Source organism: Chenopodium album, chromosome 14 (assembly GCF_948465745.1).
Source record: "Chenopodium album chromosome 14, dcCheAlbu1.1, whole genome shotgun sequence".
Classification (NCBI taxonomy): Eukaryota; Viridiplantae; Streptophyta; class Magnoliopsida; order Caryophyllales; family Amaranthaceae; genus Chenopodium; species Chenopodium album.
The window spans coordinates 2,787,501-2,811,055 of record NC_137847.1 but is presented as its reverse complement, the minus strand read 5'-3'; the positions used below and the strand labels follow the sequence as shown (position 1 = coordinate 2,811,055).

The 23,555-nt window shown below is 33.3% G+C and overlaps 3 protein-coding genes and 1 pseudogene across 4 annotated transcripts; 1 reads left to right on the top strand and 3 right to left on the bottom strand.

The window, feature by feature from the left end:
• Positions 1 to 3,251: 3,251 nt before the first annotated feature.
• LOC145579715 (3-hydroxyisobutyryl-CoA hydrolase-like protein 3, mitochondrial) lies at positions 3,252 to 8,203 on the top strand (annotated as a pseudogene).
• Positions 8,204 to 8,613: 410 nt separating this feature from the next.
• LOC145578556 (protein yippee-like At3g08990) lies at positions 8,614 to 13,607 on the bottom strand. The gene is made up of 5 exons (XM_081635859.1): positions 13,233 to 13,607; positions 10,225 to 10,268; positions 9,506 to 9,614; positions 9,362 to 9,417; positions 8,614 to 8,985 (listed from the first exon to the last, which is right to left on the bottom strand). The coding sequence occupies exons 1-5, from the start codon at positions 13,326 to 13,328 to the stop codon at positions 8,886 to 8,888; spliced, it is 405 nt and encodes a 134-aa protein (XP_081491985.1). The 5' UTR covers positions 13,329 to 13,607; the 3' UTR covers positions 8,614 to 8,885.
• Positions 13,608 to 14,504: 897 nt separating this feature from the next.
• Positions 14,505 to 17,888, bottom strand: LOC145578555 (uncharacterized). 2 transcript variants are annotated; one of them, XM_081635857.1, is made up of 5 exons: positions 17,756 to 17,888; positions 16,892 to 17,163; positions 16,738 to 16,807; positions 16,302 to 16,467; positions 14,505 to 14,850 (listed from the first exon to the last, which is right to left on the bottom strand). In XM_081635857.1, exons 2-5 carry the CDS (start codon positions 17,043 to 17,045, stop codon positions 14,743 to 14,745), a joined length of 498 nt encoding a protein of 165 aa, XP_081491983.1. In that variant the 5' UTR covers positions 17,046 to 17,163; positions 17,756 to 17,888; the 3' UTR covers positions 14,505 to 14,742. The 2 variants fall into 2 exon arrangements, with proteins under 2 accessions (XP_081491983.1, XP_081491984.1); XM_081635858.1 differs by having other exon boundaries at positions 16,892 to 17,152; positions 17,756 to 17,885.
• Positions 17,889 to 19,580: 1,692 nt separating this feature from the next.
• On the bottom strand, positions 19,581 to 23,130 carry LOC145578554 (3-hydroxyisobutyryl-CoA hydrolase-like protein 3, mitochondrial). Its single transcript, XM_081635856.1, has 10 exons — positions 22,988 to 23,130; positions 22,325 to 22,426; positions 21,915 to 21,967; positions 21,323 to 21,457; positions 21,133 to 21,229; positions 20,889 to 21,018; positions 20,557 to 20,735; positions 20,345 to 20,472; positions 20,143 to 20,244; positions 19,581 to 19,929 (listed from the first exon to the last, which is right to left on the bottom strand). Exons 1-10 carry the CDS (start codon positions 23,094 to 23,096, stop codon positions 19,792 to 19,794), a joined length of 1,173 nt encoding a protein of 390 aa, XP_081491982.1. The 5' UTR covers positions 23,097 to 23,130; the 3' UTR covers positions 19,581 to 19,791.
• Between the last annotated feature and the right edge of the window lie 425 nt (positions 23,131 to 23,555).

Sequence of the window (23,555 nt, the reverse complement as noted above, 5' to 3'; positions counted from 1 at the left end):
ATTTAAAATTCACCATTTGGAGATAGTTCCGTTTATATTAGGATCTGACTAGATTGAAAACCGAATATTTAAATACTCGCATAATTTAAGGTGACAAAGGTCACTTTGTAATAGATATTAAGGAATAATAGAGTATATAGATGAACTAATTTGGCCTAATATAAGTTATGATTTGATAATGAAGACAAAACAAAACATGATGTTCATTAACATGAGTTAATTAGCTTCTTTTTATGATTCATAATCTCTTTTTCTCTCAATAAAAAAGACAAAAAAACTTATATTGCATAACTTTAAACATGCTCGGTTCTCTCCAAAGTAAATTAACTTTGGATAAATCAAATTAATTCTAGAAGTGTCGGTAATTATGTGGAATTCAAGTCAATGAAATATATTCTTCCTAGTACAAATTTGATATTTTTTTTTTAATAAGTTAATTATATATTATTGAAAGAGCATGTGCCTTTCCAGATTGTTTGTAGAATTGTAGCCACATAATTAAAAGTAGATAAGGTGGTAACACTTTTTAAACAATCTGTCATTTTCCTTTTTCATTTTATATTAATTTCATAAATATACTTGTTTAACTTAGCTTAAAGAATCATGTTGGTGATTTTCCATTTCTCAAAGTAGGATCTATTGTGCAATTACTTCTTTTGGGTTGAAAGAACCAAAACTTCTAGTTGATGTCTGATTAATTAAGATAAATTTGGTCTGACCCGATTCCTATGTCAGAATAGACTCAACTAATTATGGCAAACTGACCTATAATGCGTATAGTATATGACCAATCTGATCTCTTCACTCCCTCTTCTTCATAAAATTATATACACACAACGCCAAATACAAAATAAAATTTACATAACATACGATTTCTGAATAAAGAAGGCCAATTGGGCGAGTACAACAGTCGTGTTACACATTACATTACTACTCCGTATAAGTCTTTAAGACTAACATAATGTCAATACGTCGTTTCAATTTTCTTTGAAGAACCCTTCACAACATACACGTTACGCATTGCCTAACCTCGTGTTCGAATTGGTTCATATTCAGTGATTATAAACAAACAGCTTGCACAAAACTAATCATTTAAGAATGATGGAACTTGAATCTACAAAGTAGTTGAGCAACTATGGATGAATTATTATTTGTTGGGCTTTCGAATAGCTTAGATTCTTTTACTTCATAAACAAGAAAAAGATGCATGCATTTGATGCATATAAATGATATGATATGCACGTTTTATTTATCTAAATATAGCCAATTTGCCAATCACTGTGCCTCGTTATTGCACTTGAAAGAAAGGAGTGCATTAGCTCAACCATCGCTAAATTTACGGCTACTCGTATTATTAGCCGAAATATACGCTCTATCTAACTACCAACATTTTCGTCAACGACCATCCCCAAACAATCCTTTTTTGTTGAACCGCAAGTCGGTTGATTTGTGCCCTCCTCGTCCTTGAGAATAAACTACCGATTCTTAAAAATTGTAACAGTTTGACTTTTACATTATTCATAAACTATATATCAATTCTTAATAATCGCAGCAGTCTATTACTCAACCTCAAGACCATTAGCGTCATGTGTTGTACTCCATCCGTTTTGTAATAATTGCAACAATCTATCACTCAAACTCAAGACCATTAGCGTCACGTGTTGTACTCCATCAGTTTTGTAATAATCGCAACAGTCTATTACACAAACTCAAGACCATTAGTGTCATGTGTTGTACCAATGTGTGGTTCCTACAGGCGTGGGTACCTTGCATCGTACCACCGTTTCGCAAAAAGAACATATTATAGTATTATACAAATGTAAAGAATATACAACTGTAGGGAAAAAAACATACTATTATATAGTAAACAACATATACCTAAAGTAAAAAGAACATATTTGCACCAAAAAAAGTGAAAAGAACATAAGTCCATGTTCTTTGATTGTCAGTGTGATGAACTTTTATTTGTAATATAATGTTCATTACTTATTGTGAAATGTTCATTGAATTTTGTCTTAAAATTATGGTAGATATATTTAAATAATGTTCATTACATAATATTTTCATGTTCTTTATTAATATTATAGTTGTTCCTTAGATATACTAAAAAAAAACATAAAATTGGATGTTCTTTATAAAACTACTATATGTTCTTTAAAAAACAGCTACATGTTCTTTCCGTGCTTTTTGTCTGTACCGAGTAAGGTACAAGCTGTTGTATCTTAAAATTTACAGTGTTGTATTTCATCCGTTTTGTAATAATCGCAACAGTTTGACTTTTACACTATTTATATGCTTACTTTGACCATACTTTTTACCAATATATATAAAAACATATATTGCCATATAAATTTTATTTGGATTAGTCTTTATGTATATTTTTATTATATTAACCTTTTATACTTCTTAATACGAAGTAATATATATTTACAAATATTAATGGTTAAAGTTGTGGATTGATATGCATACCAGTTAAAGTGTTGTGATTATTATGAAATTGAGGGAATACCTTCTTTTGGTGTCTTTTCCCTATTTGATTATTTAAAATACTCCTTCCGTCCCCTTTTGTTTGTCACTTTTGCCATTTTGGGTGCCCTTAAATGTTACCCTACATATTTTCCTAATGATTAAGATACCTAAAAAGATTTTTGTAACCTTATTTTTTTTTCCTCCTTATTAAGTCCTCTTCCAATTTTACCCTAACATTTGCTATAAAAATTGTGCCAATTTTTGACTAATTTAATGTTTTACACTCTTGAATATCTCAATTTCTCTTTTCTATGTACTTTATCTACCTTTTTAATTAGAAATGTCTCTTTCTCATGCATTTTTATTACTTTATTAGTTGAGAATTTCACTTTCCCATTCTCTACCTTAATTTCCGTGATTTTCCTTCAAATGTGACAAACAAAAGGGACGGAGGGAGTATAATTTATGCCTAATTAATACTTTGTTTTTACGTATCTACGTTGTATTTCAGAGTTTTCAGAATTTCATCTTTTATGATGATATATTTCAATGCTCACTCTTCATACAGAAAGTTATTGGTAATTATTAGTGTTCCTTAAACGTAGTTGCTTTAACTAATGATGATGTTAACTGTATAATTATCTACTCGTTAATCGTTATTGGTTATTGCATGCTACATATTTTGGTTACAAATATAAACCCTACTCCGTAACACGTTTTTTTTTTTTATCTCGATTTCAAGTTAAAACAATAATCTTCTTTAATTCATTAGCTTCTTAATAATGGCTTCCATTTCTGTTGCCAAGGAGTTCGTTAAGGGTAACGTTCATCCTAACGGCGTCGCTGTTATTACTCTTGATCGTCCTAGAGCTCTCAACGCCATGACTTTAGGTCAAGTTTATTTTCCTTAGCTTCTATTTAGCTTTGTTTTTCTCTAATTGTTTACCATCTAGTTAGATGATTATTGATAGAGGTTAGTTATTAATGAACGATTTGCCCAATTGGTGTTAAAAAGTAAATAAATTACTAAAATAGTGTTCACTTAAAAATATTTCTCAAAGTAGTGTCCATATAGGTTCGGAAATTACAAAGCTATGAATTAAAAATTAATGGCTAATACAATCCAAATATATGCATATACCATCAAATTCTTTATTTTTAACGCTTACGGTATCTTGACTAGAGTATGGATTATGAATACAAAGTAATATAAATGTTTAAAATTTTCTAGCATTTTTGTTATGGATATAACCTTGTCAAAAAACGTATATATAACATGATGCATTATTTAATTGGATTTAAATCATCAAGGCACTCAATCACCATTCTTGAAAATAACTGTTACTCCCTCCGTATTTAAATACTTGCTCCATTTCTATTTTTGCACTTTTTTTTTTACCTGCTTTGACTAATGTTTGTAATTTATACATAAGAAAAAATATAGTCTTGTGGGTATTTGTTGGAATCGTTTCGATGAATAGATTATTAATTTTCAATTGTTAGAATTTATACTTATTAATAATTAAAAATATTATTAATCAAAGGTTAGCATTGGCATGCGTGCCCAAGAAAAATGGAGCAAGCTAAGTATTTAAAAACAGAGGGAGTAGTTCTACAATGCAATATCAATTTGGAGATAGTATTACTTTATTACAAAATAACTCAAAACATGTCATACTAGCTAAATAAAAGAACACAATATAGTATCATTTTTTATCACCCTCAATTCCTCATTAGAATAATATATATCATTTTTTATCACACAATATATTCAATTGCAAAGTCTAATTCACCTACCTTAAGTCGAATAATTTTTCATAATTAGGTTAAATTTAACCAATTTACATTATTCCGTTAAACTTTAATCTACTTTTTATGTAAGCTCACATAAATTTCAGTTGAATTTTAATTAGAAAAGAAGAAAAACACACCTGATTATAGTGATGTCAAAGATTGACTATGCTTCCTTCCCGATAGCATCTACCATCAACGTCTATAACAATAGTAAATTTTAACCTAAGAGAACTAGTTTTGCCCGTCAAAGAAAAAAAGAGAACTAGTTTAGAGACTCTAATTTTTAATTATATTTAGACTTTTAAAACGAAGCAATATTAACTCCTAGCTTTGTAATTTCCAAACCTACATGAACACTAGTTTGAGAAATATTTTTAAGTGAACACTATTTTAATAATTTATTTATTTATTAACACCAATTTGGCAAATCGTTCTTTATTAATTGCTTTTCAATTTGAGCTTTTTTAATGTTAACCTTCTTATCATATATGAAGTACATCATAAGGACTATTCTTTTGATTCTTTATACTTGCAACCCACACTTATCGCAGTATTTAAGAAAAGTGGACCTCACATGATATAATACACTTAAAATGGGGTTAAGAGGTTGTTATGAGTATAATCAAGTGGGGCCATGAGTTTTAAATAATGTGTTGCACTATTGTTATAATTTTATTATAAGAAAGTGTTCCAACTATAAGAAAACGAAGAAAGAATAAAATTAATTGAGATCAACATGGGGTGAGTCGACATAACTTTGACAGCCTGTAATAAGTCTTGCACAATATAAGAGACATAGTGATGGACCATTATGAACATTATTTTTAAAATTTGACATGAGCCCATTATATAGGTGGCCTATGTTTCGGCCTACTCATTTTAAAACAAAATAAAGAGCCTTATTTCTTATTTGTAATAGATCACAAGTGTTCAACAAACACGATTTTTATCTGCTTGAGTATGAGACACGATGGCATGACATATGGGCATGTATAACCTTGTTCGTGCCCAAATTTAATAGAGTACAATATATGGAGGGTGTTTTTTTTTTTTTTTTTTTTTTTTTTTTTTTTTTTTTTTTTTTTTTGGTTCCACTAACTGTTATATATTTAGTTAGTTTGGTGCAGATATGGAAATTAAGTTGAAAAGCTTACTTGATGCCTGGGAGGTGGACCCAAACGTGAAATGTGTTTTAGTAGAGAGTAGTAGTACACCTCGTTCATTTTGTGCTGGTAATTCATGTTAACTCAAATCCAACTTTATTTTGTACTAGTATTTTAGCATCTGATGTTTCCATTGTATTTTTAACTTGATCTTTAGGTGGTGATGTGAAGTATATTGCTGGAATTCAAAATTTATAAGCTCTGTTCGAGGTTTGTGTGTGTATTATTTAGGTTAATTTATTCGATGATGAGTGTTATTGTTGAGGTCAGAAAAGTCACATTAAAATGAGAGTCTAAATATTTTAGGAAAGTGATGCAATTGAAAAAAAATGGAGGAAGTATAAATTATATAATTGCCAATAGAGTGAAAAATTTCGCAAGTGATACTACGTTTAATGTTAAGTTTGATGTGTAGAGAATTGTAGAAACTACCACATGGATTGGAATTGGTGCAAATGTGACCAAAAATAGTGCAAAAGTGAGATGAAATGTTGCCTCATATTTAAGTAAAACGGGGAAGAAAAATTAACATATAAGACCAGTATATCCACTCCACCTATTATCAATTGGTTTTAGCTAGAATGAAACTAAACCGGACTTGTATGTGGCTAGGAATTAAGCGATTTCAAAAACTTGACAAATTATTTGGAATTAATATGCTAGATAACAAATAAACAAGTACGAGTACTTTCATGGTCACATAAGACTAAGATCCAGTGCAAATTAATTGCCAAGTATATCTAGTATAGTAGTATATCTATGTTAATATGTTATGTTACTAAAGGTTTAATATTAAATTGGTGCTACTATTCTTTGGGGATGTATTGAGATAATAATATTGGTCAGTATGTTTTACATATGCGTGTATTATTTATTTTTTTGTGCTTAAGCTCCACTGTTTATTCTATCCTTATGCTTGTTGTGCTTGTTGCCTTGAGTCTATTGATAGGTATTCACGGCGGGGTATACTTTGATATGTAAGATATCCGATTACAAAAAACCGTACATTAGCTTGATGGACGGCATAACTATGGGTTTGGGTCTTGCCTTATCTGCCCATGGCCAATACCGTGTTGTGACTGAGGTGCTGCTATAATTTGTGAACTCTTTAGTAATTTTTCTGAAGTCATTATTGCAGAATACATTCTGATCTTTCCTAATATAATTGTAATAGAGGACTCTTATAGCTATGCCAGAAAATTGTATTGGTGTGTTTCCTGATGTAGGGTTTTCGTACATAGCACCAAACAGTCCAGGAGATGGGTCAGTGGGTAAGCTAGCCTGACCTTAGGACCGTATGATGAAAAGAAAATGAAAAGGCCGCGTTTAATTTTTGTTGTCTCTCAACACGGCCTAATATGTTATTGTTGTATCTGCTTCTTATTGGATCTACTCTTACTCTATGACTGCCGGCCTTAATCTTTTCATTCTGCAGGTGCTTATCTTGGTATGACTGGTAAAAGAATATCTAATCCGGCTGATGCTTTATACATTGGCCTAGGGACGTACTTTGTGCGGTTGTGCCATCAAGTAACCTTGGATCTTTGAAGAAGTCTTTGTTGGCATCCGCTTTGTATGTACATCCTTTCTTTTTGTTCATCCAGTTTAGGTGTTGTATTTGATTGTCAGCAAGTCATGAAATTATAAGAATGGACTTGAGCTATACGTTGCTGCATTATTATGTCTGCATTACAGTTCTAATAAGCCGAATTTGGACAGTTCAGAGGATCCTTACCAGGATGTTGCAGCAATACTGTCAAAATGCAGCATCAAGCCACATTCTGAGCCACAACTGAAGCTTCTTTTGCCCTACATTGCTTCTGCCTTCAAAGCGAACAAGTCAGTAAGTGAGATATTTGAGGAATTGAAAAGGCATCAGCAGAGTTCTGACGACATAGGTAAGCTACCCACTATTCTGTAGTTATGTCTAGAGGTCAATGTTCATTGTGCTGCCTTGTATATCTGTTATGCCTTTTCGATCACACTCTTACAATCGTGGTTTGTTCTGCAGTGGCTGGATGAGCCAAGGAGGCCTTGAAAGGGCTTAGCAAAGGGGCTCCATTCTCTCTTTGCTTAACGCATAGACATTATGCCAAAGTTGCATCAGCTGTCAAAAATAATGATGCTCATCTGTCTACTGTGAGTCAGAAGTTTCTCATTTTAATTCCCTTCTGTCAATTTTACATACATATCCCCTTCAAAATTCGTTTCCCTTTCTTTGCTCATGTCCCGCTAAAAATCTAGGTGATTGGAGTAATGAAACTGGAGTATAGAATTATTATAAGATCTTCGCTAAGAAAAGATTTCATCGAAGGTGTCCATGCTCTTTTGGTTGACAATGATCAGGTCTGTCTAATTTATGTACAGCAAATTCACATCTAGTTAAATGCAACAGCATTACAAAGGGCTCTTTGGTGTGGCATAATTTTTTTGCATGCTTATCGAATGTGCAGTGGCACTTATAGTGATGCTACAAGGGGTCCAGTCATGTTCTTGTTTGACAATTTGTTTTGTCTGTAATTTCTTGCATCTATTCTAACAGCTATACTTATAACCTTTGTTGTTGAATTTACATGGCTGCTGACAGAATCCAAAATGGAAGCCGTCTAGTGTCAAGGAAGTTGACATGCAGGAAGTAGAGGCTATGTTTGAGCCATTTGAGCCTTGTATTCCAGAATTGAGGTATAAGAGCTCTAAGGGGATTTCTCTTTCAGCCAAAATTTGAGCGAAAAATGTATCTTTGAATTTATTCATATTCATAAACCAACAACCCTTAATTTACACCTCCAAATTTACATGTATATATTCCTATTTGTATGAACTAAGGAATGGACAACTAAAAACAATCCTAATTAATGAGTCATAATCATCAGCAAGATACTGTTATATGATGACTGATGAACAAAGGGAGATACAACTCTTTTAGGGATTGTGTATGTGTGCCTCAAATCCTCCTTAAATTACTAGAGAGGTCACATCTGAAAGGTGGAGAGGTCACAAATTGTCATTCAACTAAATCAAAGTCCAAAGGGTCCTTAATATATACGAGTATGGCAAACACAAAGCCAAAAGAAGTTGAAGATCAAGATTCTCGATTTTTATGTTGAACTTCTACATCTTGAATGTGCATGCAGCACTTCAAAGAAAAGCCCAAGTCAATGAAAAATTGCCAAAATCTTGAAATTAACATGTTATTTGCTCACATAGCAAAAATAATACTCCTGTGACTCTGTGATACAGAAGAGAAGGGCACTAAAATTGTGCCAAAATCAATTGGCTGCTAATCACCAAAAACAACATAGCAGCGGCTACTCTACTGCATTCAAGAATTACCCACCCTAACGATATTAAGTACTATGAAGTACAAGAGATTACAGACTATCATCAATTAATGAGATCGCTATGATATGGTTTAAAGAATGTACACACAGATGAGTCATGTACTCCAGTTGAATGAGCTTAACCTTCATCAGTGTTATCTGTGTTATCTGTGTCACTCAAGACCTGAGGTACCTGTGCGGGTATATATCCATTTCCGTTAGGACCCAGTACCTGGTATCTGTTCAATTAGAAAATCAAATATCATGAATTGATCAAAGATTATAATGGAACACAGCAGCAGAAAGCTATTATTTGGAGGCCTACTTCATATATGTGATTAGGGCATTTTGAGACTAATGAAATTAACAAGAGTGCACTTTGGGGAACTTGGGAATTAGGAGGATTTATGGTTGAGATAAAAATGCAATATTTGCATGTCACAGTTTTATAGTTTGAGACTACCTATTGCTTGCAACTGTCAATCACATGCTTTCATATTTTATCATACATGAACTCATGGAGCGATTCGTCCAAAAGCATGCGATTGTGGAATGAAGCAAACAATAGTCTATGAAGAACACAACAAGCTTTGAAGTCTAAAGTAATATACAGACCTCTCTAGTACAAATTTTCCTTCCTTGTACTTCTGACTCTTCTCGTATGCAGCCTCCTGCAATAAGTATTATTTCGATGATGATTGCTTGTGGATGAAACTGCCGAAACAAAATGTTAAAATGTTTCAAAGAAGGTTATTTTACATATTTCCATCCAACAAGGGAGCCACATCCAACACAGAATATGTCTACCACTGTGTGCAGTCCTGTCAGCATCAGACGCTCTTCTTTCTCCCCAACAGTGACATTCACACTGGATCAAGGAACAATCACAAAACAGCATTATTTCTAGCCATAAAATAATATCAAAAAAATAAAAATAAAGTCACAAGTATAATATAAAAATGGTTTAAATACCATTGAAATGCTTTGTGATGATACTTGGAACTTTATCACTTACCATGGCATATCATACCCAGATGGCCAGATACCTCTAACAAATCATCTGCACAGAATGAGCCTTATCCGCAAAATTACCATTACCCCTAAACGCAAATAGGTTCTTATTATACCCTTGGAACCTAAAGGAACTAATTGGCCTTTCGCCACACACTAAAAGTAAAGGACATTTATGGTGAAAGGTGTGAAACATGATTCATTCCATTGCAATCCAACTCGAGAAGTTTGAATTATTCGGAGTTTAAACACGTAATTTTGACTCATACTCAAATGTTATTCCTAATTTTATGATCCCAGAGACTATCAATTCATACTATCAACTCAGGGTATTCGTTCATGAGTTAGTAAGTTCCTTTCATAATCTGCAAAGGAACACGCTATCTCTGCCTCTAACTATGCTATAACTGGCAAGGGATAAACCATCATTAAAAGAGATGAGTAGTTAGGAATGAAGATTTACTTACATATTATCAAAAAGATAAGCCTTGCCATGACTGCTGTGAAATGACTGAAACAGAGGAAGTGCATTTTGTTAGATAATGATGTTCTCAATCTAGAAAAGAAATAAAGAAGAAACATAAAATGTAAGAACCAAACACCGTCAAAATCCTAATTGGCCTCTGGCAATTTAGATGATGAAAACCAAATTTGTGTATAGAAAGTCATGCAGGCAGATTAATTATTTACCATTCCAAGAGGTTTAATGATTCTAAATATTAGTATAATCCAATTGGGCGAATTTTCCAATTTGAGTCATTGTTACTGATATTCCTTCTAAAAAATGTACAGTAATTGCATTAGAGGAAGGGCAACATATGATTGATATAATGATGTGAAGAATTAATCTTTTGCACTAACGTTTAAAACCAACACTTGTTAGAGGACAACTATATTTGCAAAAAGGGCTCTTAAAAGAATGAAGGCAATAAACAACAAGCCTCAAAAATCAACAGCATGGTATTCTCTTCGATGATCATGATCTGCTTGAACATTACATGTATAAGGGCTACAGCTTTATTATTATTATTATTTTAACAACAATAAAAACCTGGAGAAAGGTGTTTCTGACCATTTTCAATTGATGTTTCAACCAGCCTGCTTTTGAATATTTATGGACACTGATAAATGATAAGCATACACACTCTAAGACTTGAATGTGAAACAGTAGGAATATTTTTTGGTTATAATATTTTACATTGATACAAGACAAGAAGGCACAGGGTTCACTGAGGGATACATCAATAATGCATGTCATTGAAAGTCAAACCCTCAATCACTGATAGTGAAGCTTGTATATGGACCAGCTTAATCAAAAACATGCAATAATGTTTATGTAAGACCCTACAGAATCCTTTCCTCCTCATTTGCAACACAATCTATATGAGCTACCATAGTTGAATTATTCCAACTTTTATTGCTCATCCTTTATTCCCTTATACTTTTTTGGCAAACAAACACAAAGCCCAACAAAACCCATGAACTTTGACTTTTGAGCATAGGTGTCCAATGGTATTCCTTAGAGCATAAAGACTACTAATTCAGCCTGGTAACATCCTATTGATGCTTGAAGATTAAAAATTGGGTGCAGAATTGTCAAGACACTGGAGTACTAACAGTATAGAACAGGATCACACCCTCCATTAAGATTCACAACAAAAAGTTGCTTCAGTAACATGTTGGGAAGAGATTTGATGTTTTATAGCACTGATGTTTGATATCATTCACAGAATTCAATTATGACCTTCGCGAACAACGTATGTAACAAATTTGCCACTTTCAAATACAATACTAAAGGATCTAAAGTGCAGAACAAAGGTTTTATAAATACGAAGATTTCACTCCAAGCCATTTTTAGCAGCTGGGGATCACTGGCCAGCAAGAAGCTTCCAATGTGTAATTGGAGAAATAGTTCTGAGCAAAGTAATTAACTGGCAGCTCGTGTAATGTTTACGGAGAATGGCATACACTGATACCATTGACCTTTGTGGCTCTTACAGTCTTAAACCTTTCCCCACTCCCTCTCCCCTTCTCCCAATTTTAAATTTTTAAATTAAAGAAAGATAATATAGGCAGATCAACTGCAATAACAAATCAAATAAGTTTTAGCCTGTATTTAAACAAAATTTACTCTCTACCTAATAACACTTAAAATATTTCCTCTTCGAAAATCTTTCTGCAGTATTAATTCTAATCTTCAATTCATCTTACGTGTCCTTGTCAGATGCTCAACAGTTCAACAAAAGTTTGGAATCCTTTATCAGACATTAAAATTTTTACCCCAACACCTCAAGCATTTTGAAAACCACATGGTATGTGCTCAAGAGAATCATAACTAGGGCTAGCAAAGAAGTAAATCTAAAATGAGAAAAAAGCCATGCAAAACTCTTTCAAAATGAGAGAAAAGACATGCAAAACTCTTTCAGTATTAAAAATATGTTTCATTAATGCCATATCCCCATACCTGTACCTAGTTTAAGAACACTATCTGAACAATTTTCAGCCTTGGGTTGCCTAATATTTAGATATATACCCGTACCCAACACCTGCACATTAATGCCTAATAACACAGTTATCTAGGCAACTGTGAGAAGCAGTTCCATGTCATACCTGAAAGGCCAACGCCTTCAATATTCAATCAGTTTCTTACTGTAGTTACACTTCTATCACAAATGGGTTTAACGTACTTATTAGCCAAAGAAAAGATTCCCCAAATTGTTGCCACACTTGCTTCATAGTGTTTCCATGTAACAAAAACTATTTCAATAATAATATACACCCTTATAAGTTGACAGAAGCTGCAAAGCATCACCGGAATCAAATCCCATTAACTTGATCAAAACCTCTTAACAATAAACATCTAGGTCAACTTACACTAATTGTATCGAAAATGCTCCTCGGCCACCTATATAGCATCCTTGCTTATTACTTCTATTCTTGAACTAAACACATCATAATTTGATATCAAAATCAATTAAAAGTGGACAGTCTAGAATCTAGATAATGAAATTACAAGTGTTTTTTTTTTTTTAAATTGAATTATTTCCTACGGAGTACTACTTCATAGTCCAGTCTACACCAAATTGCTTAAATATTTCACCCATTATCCCATCATTTTTATAAGCTCAACTTCCAAGTTCCAAGAACCGCTTTTCGATTCAAGAAAACCCCACAATTATGCATACCATAACAAACTAATTCAAGCAATAAAACATTCAAAACAATCACAAATTCAAAATCATTACAAGAAACCCTAATCATTTCAATAATAATAAAAATCTGAACAAGAAACCAACCAACCAATCAAACACAACGTAACAACATATTCAACAAACCCATCAATCAAACACAAAGAAAATCCCACAATTCTAGATTTCAGCATTCATAAAACGCAAATTAGCAACTACCCATGAAAGATTAACAGATTAAAATGTTCATAAAATCAAAAAGAAAATTCATACAGTAATAATTTTACCTTAGACATGATATTATCCATGAGGCCCAGGTGGGTATGGCAATGTTTGCAACGATAAATCTGGCCTTCCAATGTGATCAAAAACAATCTTCCCATTATCAATCTTTTGCAGATGAACAAAAAGGCAGAGAAAAATCAATCAAAGAGATGAAAATGAACGTATAAATTGGTACTTTTATAGTAGTTGTATGTGGGGTAAGTTTGCTGGGTGAATTTGCAATTGCAAATGCAATGCACGCTTTTTTGCAAGAAAAAAAAAAAAAAAGTAGAACTAGAAAGGAATATGAATAAATGAAAATTGTGTGTGAGAAAGAGAAAAGAAGAGAGAGAAAGAGAGCAAAAGGAGGTTATATATGCATTGATCGTTGTTCCCTGTTTGTTTTACGGGGCAATGATGACAATATGACATGGGAGCCTAACTCGTTGAAAATGAAGTTTGCTTAGTTGGCAATTTGCGTATTTTAAAGAAAGGGTGTTAATGAGTCGAGACAAGTTAAGCACTATTCACTCGACTGAGTTGATTATTTAGGTGAGTCCAATCTCAAATGTAAGTTTCATACTGAATTGAGATTCTATACAAGCTCAATTTATCTAGTAATGATTGTATTCAAGCTTAGTTCGTGAGCAATTTGTTTATTAATCGAGCTAAGTTTATATATGAGGTTTACTTTTCTCTTGGATCATGCAATAAATAAACAAATGAACTTCAACTCATTTACCTTGCATTTATGTTTTATATTTGTTGAATTTTGAAAGGCAAGTTGGATTGTCTATATGAGTTTGATAGAGTATTCGTTAGCTAGTCTTGAGGATGGTGTATGAAAAAAAAACCCCTCCGATGCCAAATGTGTTTACTTGGCTCATAAGGAGCATCCCAAAGTAAACACATTACTAAGGTCTCATCGAAAATGGACTCAGCCAAGTTATGATCATCTTGACAGTAGTAACTAACACCAATGAAACTTTATAACCAGAGTTGAATGAGAGTCTCATATGTCCAAAGTTCTCCAGGTTATTCACTGTGGTAAGGTTAACTTCGTTAACTAGCCAAATGTAATTAAGTGAAACTATGGCACTATGCACCATTATTCAGTGTGAAATAATCTATGCAGAGTTTAGGAGGATCCCGCTTTCAAAAAAAATAGGAGGATCCCTAAAACTCCATAAGAGGGGACATCAAGAGCGTTCCCACAAACTGGGCTTATTTTAATTCTAAACGAATGGACAAAGAAAATTGCAATCACAGGCAGATACAGGACGCCTATCATACTTCTGTATTCAAGGAGAAAAAGTGCATGTCCTGTTTGTAATTCAGTAAGATGAACAAGAAAAGAGTCAATGAACAGAGCTTTATCTTCCCTTCAGAAAAATTATAAAACTAATTCCCCCTCTAGTTACTACCAAAATTGCCAGAGCAACAAACTGCACCAAAACCAAAAAATGAAATATAAGCTGAATTCCCCTGTTAGTAACCATATCCTGAGTAGACATATTCTGGACATCTGCCTAGTCAGCTCAATGCAAGCCTGTGATGAGGAACTACTCTCTCGACTTTGCCTATTCGATGAGGAGGCCACAAAATGTGTGTGACTCTACCTTGGGCTAAGCCTAGAGGAACCTGTGGAAGAAAGCACAATTCTAAGGTCAGACTGGATACAACTTGTCTTGCTACATGAAAACCATTTCCATACATTTAGATGTTGGCATGTCGCAAACATATCAGTTCAGAATGATAGGAATGAAGTGTACGACTTCTCTTTGCTCAATGCTAACTCTTAAGAAAAAGACAATCAGAAATTGCTAATTACAACATCCACCATTAAAACATGTGAGCTGAATACATAAGTAATATTTTGGATAGTGATTTTAATGATTTTACGCCATGCACCAAAGTCATTAAGTCTAATACTGAATTTCCCAAAATATTAGCTCATAAGGTGTTGAGGAGATATTTACTTGCAGATGAAGGGGAAAAAAAAAAATAAATAAAATTACAAAGAATTATTTTCATGCCAGCTTGTCAAGGTTATGCCTTTGATAGCTTGATGCATCAGAAAGCAATTTCAAACTCAGGAAAAGAAAATTCTCTCCCAAGTCAGCAGGATATATCCATGGCTTCTTCAATGGTGAAAAGGTAAATGAAGACCAAACATGTGCCAATACAGGAAATTTCTGTTATCGTTGACAAATAGGATACAATGAAATTATTTATCATTGCATATGCTACATAATAAGAACTAGCAATGTTCAAAAAAGCATCACTTCAAGTGCATAAAGTCATTGCTTATATTCAAGTTCTAGAGATACAATGAAGTTCAAAACATTCGAGGTAGTATTTAGTTTGCCAATAATATCTGGAATGGGCTGGGGAATATATGGAACTGAATGAATGAACAATAGAGTACAATGTATATGGAATAACAATAATTATTCTATCTGTAACTAGATCTTGTTCCCTCCATCATTAAACCCTCACCAGTCTCACCACCACTACCACTTCAAAGCAGAGCCTCTTAGTACAAACCTCACCACCACACCAAGTCTAGGGACAACAAACATCAGGGTGTAACTTGATGTTCAAAAAAGTAAAAGGGGTAGCACTACTAGGGGCAAGGAGGGGCATTGGTCCTCCCATGAAGGAAGGAGGAAGGAAACAATGGTCAGATAACAGAAAGGGTTAAATCTTACATGTATAAGCTGATATATGCAAGCAAAGGGGGAGTAGCAATGCAGGTTGAATTGGGGGGTCGTTATGGAGGAGGTGAAGAAAAGAACTCGAAGTTGCTTAGGAATTGATCATCGAATGAATGATATTCCCTGAGTCTTTGCTTCTATTATATTCACATGTGAAAGGAAATGGGAAAAACCGACATCCTCCCAGCAGTATGCCAACCCAATGCTCATTGCGATTCTTACATTCTAACTTCTAAGTTTCTAAGCATGGGCCCCACAGGTTTCAGTTTTACAAAATTCCCAACAGACACTAGGTTGAGGTTTGACAGAATACAAAGTGATAACTTCAAACCAAAAATCGATTAAAGCGTTTCAGTTCAATAAGGAGTCACTTACTGGACCGGAAGATCTTGAATCAGCACTGGAAGCTACATCATCTCCCTCCACCCAACAATGGCCTTGAGGAATCTTCACTGTATCATGTGAGTCAGACAGATTGAGCCAATCACCAGGCATAGCAATGATCCTCTTCACATGTCTCTCCTTGTGATTACTTGGGGACCTAGCATATTTTCCAACAACAAACGCGAAAACATTAGAAAAGATGCCAAGGTGTTGAATACAGACAGCACTGATAAAAATTCTACTTAGAATTGTAACTAGGAACAAACTTAAAAATGACAGCCACAGAAGCTAACATATATAGGGAGATATTGAATTGCAAAAACGGTAAGGATGATTGTATGAAATTTATGTTTTCAATCATGTCAGCAAGAAGCAAGCATGTTACTTAATTTGACAACCAAATCAAGAAGCTTTATGAGAGACTCACAAGAAAATTATAACATCACCACGTGAAAAGTTGTACTTGTTGAGGCAAAATTTCTCCACCAAAACATAGTCTACAAAAGAACAATCGATGTATAGTTAGCCACGCCTAAAAAACCTATCAAAAGCATTTTCTTCATCATTAAACGTTTCCTTACCTTTAAAATAACTATGTGCAGGATTGAATGTAGGAGACATAGAATGTCCAGAAATTCGTGAGACAGATGCAAATTGGTCAGAAACAGTTAGGGATATGATACCAACTGTAAAACATTTTTTGGCAACACCCCACCAATAATTAGGAGTAGCCATCCAAAATTTTGTAACTCAATAATCGTCAACTGAAATCTGGAGTCATTCGCTTCAACTTTCAATGAATAGGATCACAAAATGGTTTGCATATATATCAAGCCAAATACCTGGTATTAAACTATTAATCAACATTAATCAGTCCAACATTTCTACATCAATCAGAGTTTAAAGGTGTTGAAAAAAAGTGCAAAATACAATAGTACCCGCCTATTCGATTCCTCTATACAAGATCATTATGTAAGATTAGCGGCTTATAGCATCCAAATATTAATTCGAAACCTCAATATACTACCTCAATGAGCTCAAAAATGATAGAAGCATGTAATTTGCGCTCAGAACATACTTATTCTAATTTTTATTTCAATGGCTTTTAAAAAAAACGCCAGAATTTATTGTCACAAAGTTAAATGCTGCAGAAATTCTTCCAATTTCAACTCACTGTAGTCTATACCTAATAACCAAGTAAACAAAATATAATTCAGTAATCAGCAAGTTCTAGAAAAATGCATACTTTAATCTGTAATACTATTACAATTCAATGAATTACCCAAATTGATGAAGATAGAAAACCTAATTAATAAGAAACAATCAAGTCCCCAAAAACTACCAAACAGTTTATCTAAACTTTGATTTGAGCTTGCCAATGAATAATTGAAGCATGAAAAAATCAGTTTGAACACGAAAGAGTTAAGCAATGGAAGATTATTTACCTAGCAAGTGCTCTGGATTTCAATTTCTGGAAAAGATTGAATTTGCCTTAAATCTTTTCCTCGCAATATTGTAATTTGAACCTCAATTCCTCAATTTTGAGCAAGGAGGAAAGAGCCTTGTGTTTTACTCCGTAGTCCAATAGTAAAATAGTATTCAGTTTGATTTATGAGATAGTAAGATATAGCGTAAAACTAACACAGTACCCTTGCGATGTACGGTTTATAAATCAAATTATTAATTATTAATTTCGTTGGAAAAAAAAAAAAGATAATTCAATCAGTAATAAAGAGTTCATTTACTAATGGTCGATACAAAAATAAAGGAATGTAATTTGAATAATATTTTAAGTTATTAGTATTTTTTTATAATTTTATTTTATTAATTGAAAAATAAATGAATATTGCTCCACATAATTACATAAGAGAAGTAGATTCATTCATTTTCCGTCTCCTATAGAAGAAAAAAAAAAAAATTCTTGTCATATCTTCTGCTTCAGTAGCTACAATCTAATACAAAATATATATATTTTACTCATCGTATTCACCAAAATCTTTAATTATTATTATCATTATTATTGATTTAGCATAAATTTAACTTGGAAAATATTTTTTTTTTACTTTTAGATGTATATTTTTAATCCAAGTTAATTTACTTTTACTTTAGGGTTGTATATTAAACATTTAGAAACTCTATATTTATTTAAAATTACATTAGATAGTAGTCTAAAATTACATACATACAATGAAAAATATTAATTACAGAAATGGAAAGTATATGAATCAAAATAATCACTATTATGTTATATGATTTGGTGAATTTTTTTGTGTATAACTTATAATAGGTTATTAATGACACTAGATTTAAAAAAAATAAAAAATAAAAAATAAAAAATAAAAAGATTTTGTTGGAGGGAAAAACAGCACCAAGAAATGACACATGTCATTTCTGGTGTCTGTTTTAGTATTATGTTATTATTGATTATTGATGGTTGGGGCCTCGGGGGTAAGGGTTCTTTTTGCGGGTCATTTGGATCGGATATGAGTCGGATGTATTCGGATCTTCTCACTTTCTAGTTTCTACGAGTAGTCGGGATCAGGATCAGCTTCGGGTTCAAGCTTCGATCATTGGGTTACTACTTACTAAACAACCAAACACGTCCATTATGATTGTTGATGCACTCATACACGGATTATTTATAATTACAAGGTATTTTAAGATATGATAACGAAGGATGAAACGAGGCATGAATGATATAGTTTGAGGCATCAAATAGGCTTCTCGAGACCCATTGGACGCCTTGGGAATCAACTCAGTGCTTAGGGCCTGTTCTGATTGACTGAACTGAGCTGAACTAAACTAAACTTATTGGAGCTGAAGTGAACTGAACTGAATATTTTATGAGAGAAGGAAATTAAGAACTGAACTGAACTTATTGGAGCTGAACTGAACTGAAAATAATCTGAAGAGAACAGGCCTTTAATCTTGTCTAGTTCAAAAATGTTTACTAAAGGTCAAATTTGAAGCCCATAATATTTGTCCCCAAGTCTCTTGGGGTCTACGGAAAAACTATTTTTTGAGTTTGGAATCGTTGAGAATTGTCCAAATTTGAAGGTTATTCACTTAGTCAATTGCATCGTGAGTTTTCCGAGATTATTAAAGTTGATTTGGAAACATAACAGACCTACCACTAAGTGTATAAAGTTTCGAGAATGAGTTTGGTACAATTATATAACCATTTTGAAAATTTGTTGAAGTAGCCAATAGAAGCAAGAGATGATTCCAATTACTAACTAGGAATCTTTCAATAATTCAATGCATGGGTTATCAAATCCAAAACCACCCATTACCATTGTTGATACATGGGTTATTTATGGAGTACAAATTGTACAAATGTACAATTATTTATAGATAATCCTTTGTGAAAGTAACCATAACAAATCATTGCAAGAATATATGAATATTACTCCTATATGGCTATATTAAGATAAAATACTGTAATTTTGTTGGATATATGTAATATGGATACTTATTTCTCTCAAAGTTTGGCTGTAAAAGAATTCCACTTAGAGCTCTTAAACATCAATTCTGGAATGCTAGGCTCAAATGGCTCAAAAAGTGCCTCAACTTCTTGCATATCAACTTCCTGCACACTAGATGGATTCCACTTTGGATTCTGCCAGCAGTAAAAAAAATATATATGTCAGCTATGTAAATTTAACATACTAGTACACTCGAAGAATCAGATTCAAGGCAATCGAACAAAAACAAGGCATAACAAAAGACACTTTAGTAATGTTGTTGCATTTACTAGGTTATGAGTTTGTTCTGTACTTGTGCATAACAGGTGCAGTTTGTGCAATATAATTTGAATGGAAATTAGACAAACCTGATCCTTGTCCACCAGAATAGCACGGACACCTTCTGCAGCGTCTTTTCTTAGTGAAACTCTAAGAATAACTCTATACTCCAGTTTCATCACTCCACTAACCTACATATCAAGCACGGAAAAATAGAAAGCAAAAAACAAAAATGAGAGCAAAGTCTTAATAGGATAAGCAGACCACGTAAGTGAGAAGCTTCAGACTCACATTTGACAGATGAACATCATTACTTTTGACAGCTGATGCAATTTTAGCATAATACTTGTGTGTTAAGCACAGAGAGAATGGAGCGCCTTTCCCAAGCCCTTCCAAGGCCTCCTTGGCCCATCTAGCCACTGCAGATTGTACCACTGTCGTGTTGTAAGGCATTGATACAAAAGGCATAATTAGTTTACTAGGATGCACAATGAACATTTTACCTATGGTATCAGAACTCTGCTGATGCATTTTCAATTCCTCAAATATATCACTTACTGACTTGTTTGCATTGAAGGTAGAAGCAATATAGGGCAAAAGCAACTTCAGCTGTGACTCGGAATGTGGCTGGTTGCTGTATTTTGACAGTAGCTCTGCAACATCTTGGTAAGGACCCTCCGAACTGTCCAAAATCAGCTTATTAATACACACATGATAAGCAGCAACGACAAATGGAAGATGATGGTAAAATAATGCAATAGCATCAGTCCATGATTTCCCTGACAATTAAATACAGCACCGATGCTGGATGAATACAAAGAAAGGATGTACGTACAAAGCGGATGCTAACAAGGACTCCTTTAGAGAACCTAGGTTACTTGATGGCACATAGTGCGTCCCTAGGCCAACGTATAAAGCATCAGCTGGATTAGATATTCTTTTACCAGTCATACCAAGATAAGCACCTGCAGGATATGACAGAAACAGATTATAATAATGTCCGACTTACATTCCAACATGCATATTGTGCTTAAATTTCATTAGCCATGTTGAGAAACACCAAACACGGCCTAGCTTACCCACTGATCCATCTCCTGGACTGTTTGCAGCAATGTACGAAAACCCTACATCAGGGAGCATACCAATACTATTTTCTGGCATAGCAAATAGAGTCCTCTGTTACAATTATACAAGGAAAGATCAGTATATATATGTAATCTGCAATAGCTTCAGAAAAGTTAGCAAAGAGCTAACAAATTAAGACAGCACCTCAGTCACAACGCGGAAATGGCCATGGCATGATAAGCCAATACCCATACCCATAGTTATGCCATTCATCAAGCTGATGTACGGTTTTTTGTATTCAGATATCTTGCAAATTAAAGTATACTCAGCCGTGAACACCTGCCAATAAATTGAAGAGATTAAGCATAAAAAAACCATGAGATACAAATGAATTACTAGGTGAAATTGAGCACAGAATTTCAATACAAACAATACAGGTAAAAGATACATTAAAGCTTGAACAAAAGGAGGTAGACCAATATTAGATCTTCATAACATCATCAAATAATAGTAGCATCAGCTTAATAGCTAGACAGCGCGTAGCACTACAGATTAAAGAGTGGCACATTGAAAAGTATTGGCCTCAAAGTTAATATACTTGACCTCGCCTACACATTATACACACTTTAACATATATCTCTACCCTGAAGACTATATATATGTTTCAAAATCAGATAATGAAGTAGTAGGAACAAATAATTTGCAAACCAATGTAAAGTTGGCCTCAACAATAACAATTAATACTATAAAATAAATTGTTTATAAAAAAAAAAAAAAAAAAAAAAAAAGCACAAACCTCAATCTGAGTTGATAATTTTTGAGTTCCAGTAAGATACTTCACATCACCACCTAGATATCGAATAATACTTCAGGTTAGATGCTAAAACAGAACTCCCTTCATCCCAAATCACTTGGAAAATTTTCCAGTCAAATTTTTTGCACAAAATCATGTGCCGGTTAAAGGGTGGCAAGTACTGTTCACATTTACTAAATTGAGTTGAATTGAAATTCACATTTACTAAATTGAGTTGAATTGAAATGAACTGAACTGAACTGAAGTGAATAGAACTTAAATGAATATTTTATGAGAGAAGGAAATTAAGAGCTGAACTGAACTGATTGGAGCTGAACTGAACTGAACTGAAATTAAATTGAAGTGAACAGGCCCTAATTCGGTACAGAAAAGGATTGTGTTTGCATCATTACCAGCACAGAACGAACGAGGTGAACTACTCTCTACTAGAACACATTTCACTCTTGGATCTTCTTCCCATTCATCTAGAAAGCTTTTGAACTTATTGTCCATTTCTGCAGCAAATTAAATAAAACTTAATGGAAGCAAAAAAAAAAAAGTAACAAGCCTTCCATTGTTCAATTTTTATGAAATTAGCTATATAAAAATAATGATACAATCATGCCAATATAATAATCCTCGTGTTCAAACCCTAAGAGAACTACGTACAACTAACATGTACATATTCTACTTAAGCACTCTATAGTCCATACATGTATAACAACAATGATACGAGTCTTCTTATTAGATCATACATCCTTGGTTCCTATATATTGTACATCATTGAACAATATAATCGTTGAAAATTAGTATAACTAACCATTATGTGTAAAAAGTTGATATTTTTAAACTATATATACTTTAGGTGAATATTTTCTAATATGTCAATGAGTACTCGTTGTTATTAAAGTTACAATTCTTTGAATGAGACTATTTTAGAGATGGAAGGAGTATTTTCTTTCCGACCACATAGTTATAAGAAGGGTATAGTAAGACTAAATGCACTCAAACTAAGTTACGTCAATGTACATTTCAAGCATGGTGAACAAATTAAATGTGAGAGAGCGAAAATTGACCTGGAGTCATGGCGTTGAGAGCTTTAGAACGATCAAGAGTAATAACAGCGACGCCATTAGCGTGAATGTTTCCCTTGACGAACTCATTGGCAAGAGAAGCGGAAGCCATGATCACTGAGAAAGAGAAGAATGAAGAGATAAATTCAAATAATACTCGTAGTATTAATGCATGATTTGATTAGAATAGAAATCTAGAATTATTAGTAAGTAATAATTCGAGTTGGTTGACTGTGCTTGCATGTGATTTATGTAAGTGTAATTAATTAGATGGGGTTGTGCATGTCACATTGTCACCAAATGCATGGGCGTGTTATACTTCGTATAAAATATTATTTCCTCTATCTCTTAATGATTACAGTTTTCATCTTTGTCGGTATTTTTGAATTTGTCTCATAGAAATACTTAATAATCCGTAACTCTTTAATTAGAGTTTTCTAATTCGCTATGCTCTTTCAATATCTTCACAATTCTACAAAAGTTGAGATTTTCTATTACTTCTCTTTAAAGATTGCACTAGCCAACCAAGGCTCAACACAACATGTTACTGTATTTACACTTGTCAAGTTGT

Coding starts and splice junctions, on each gene's coding strand:
- LOC145578556 (XM_081635859.1), bottom strand. CDS start 13,328: ATGGGAAGATTGTTTTTGATCACATTGGAAGGCCAGATTTATCGTTGC. Junction 10,269..13,232: donor TGGATAATATCATGTCTAAG/GTAAAATTATTA, acceptor CCTCTGTTTCAG/TCATTTCACAGCAGTCATGG. Junction 9,615..10,224: donor GCTTATCTTTTTGATAATAT/GTAAGTAAATCT, acceptor TCCTTGATCCAG/TGTGAATGTCACTGTTGGGG.
- LOC145578555 (XM_081635857.1), bottom strand. CDS start 17,045: ATGGCTACTCCTAATTATTGGTGGGGTGTTGCCAAAAAATGTTTTACA. Junction 16,808..16,891: donor TGCACATAGTTATTTTAAAG/GTAAGGAAACGT, acceptor GTTCTTTTGTAG/ACTATGTTTTGGTGGAGAAA. Junction 14,851..16,301: donor ATTCAAGATCTTCCGGTCCA/GTAAGTGACTCC, acceptor TTTCTTCCACAG/GTTCCTCTAGGCTTAGCCCA.
- LOC145578554 (XM_081635856.1), bottom strand. CDS start 23,096: ATGGCTTCCGCTTCTCTTGCCAATGAGTTCGTCAAGGGAAACATTCAC. Junction 20,245..20,344: donor ATGATGTTCATCTGTCAAAT/GTGAGTCTGAAG, acceptor CTTGATATGTAG/GTTAGTGGAGTGATGAAACT. Junction 19,930..20,142: donor TTCTGGTGGACAAGGATCAG/GTTTGTCTAATT, acceptor TACTGCTGGCAG/AATCCAAAGTGGAATCCATC.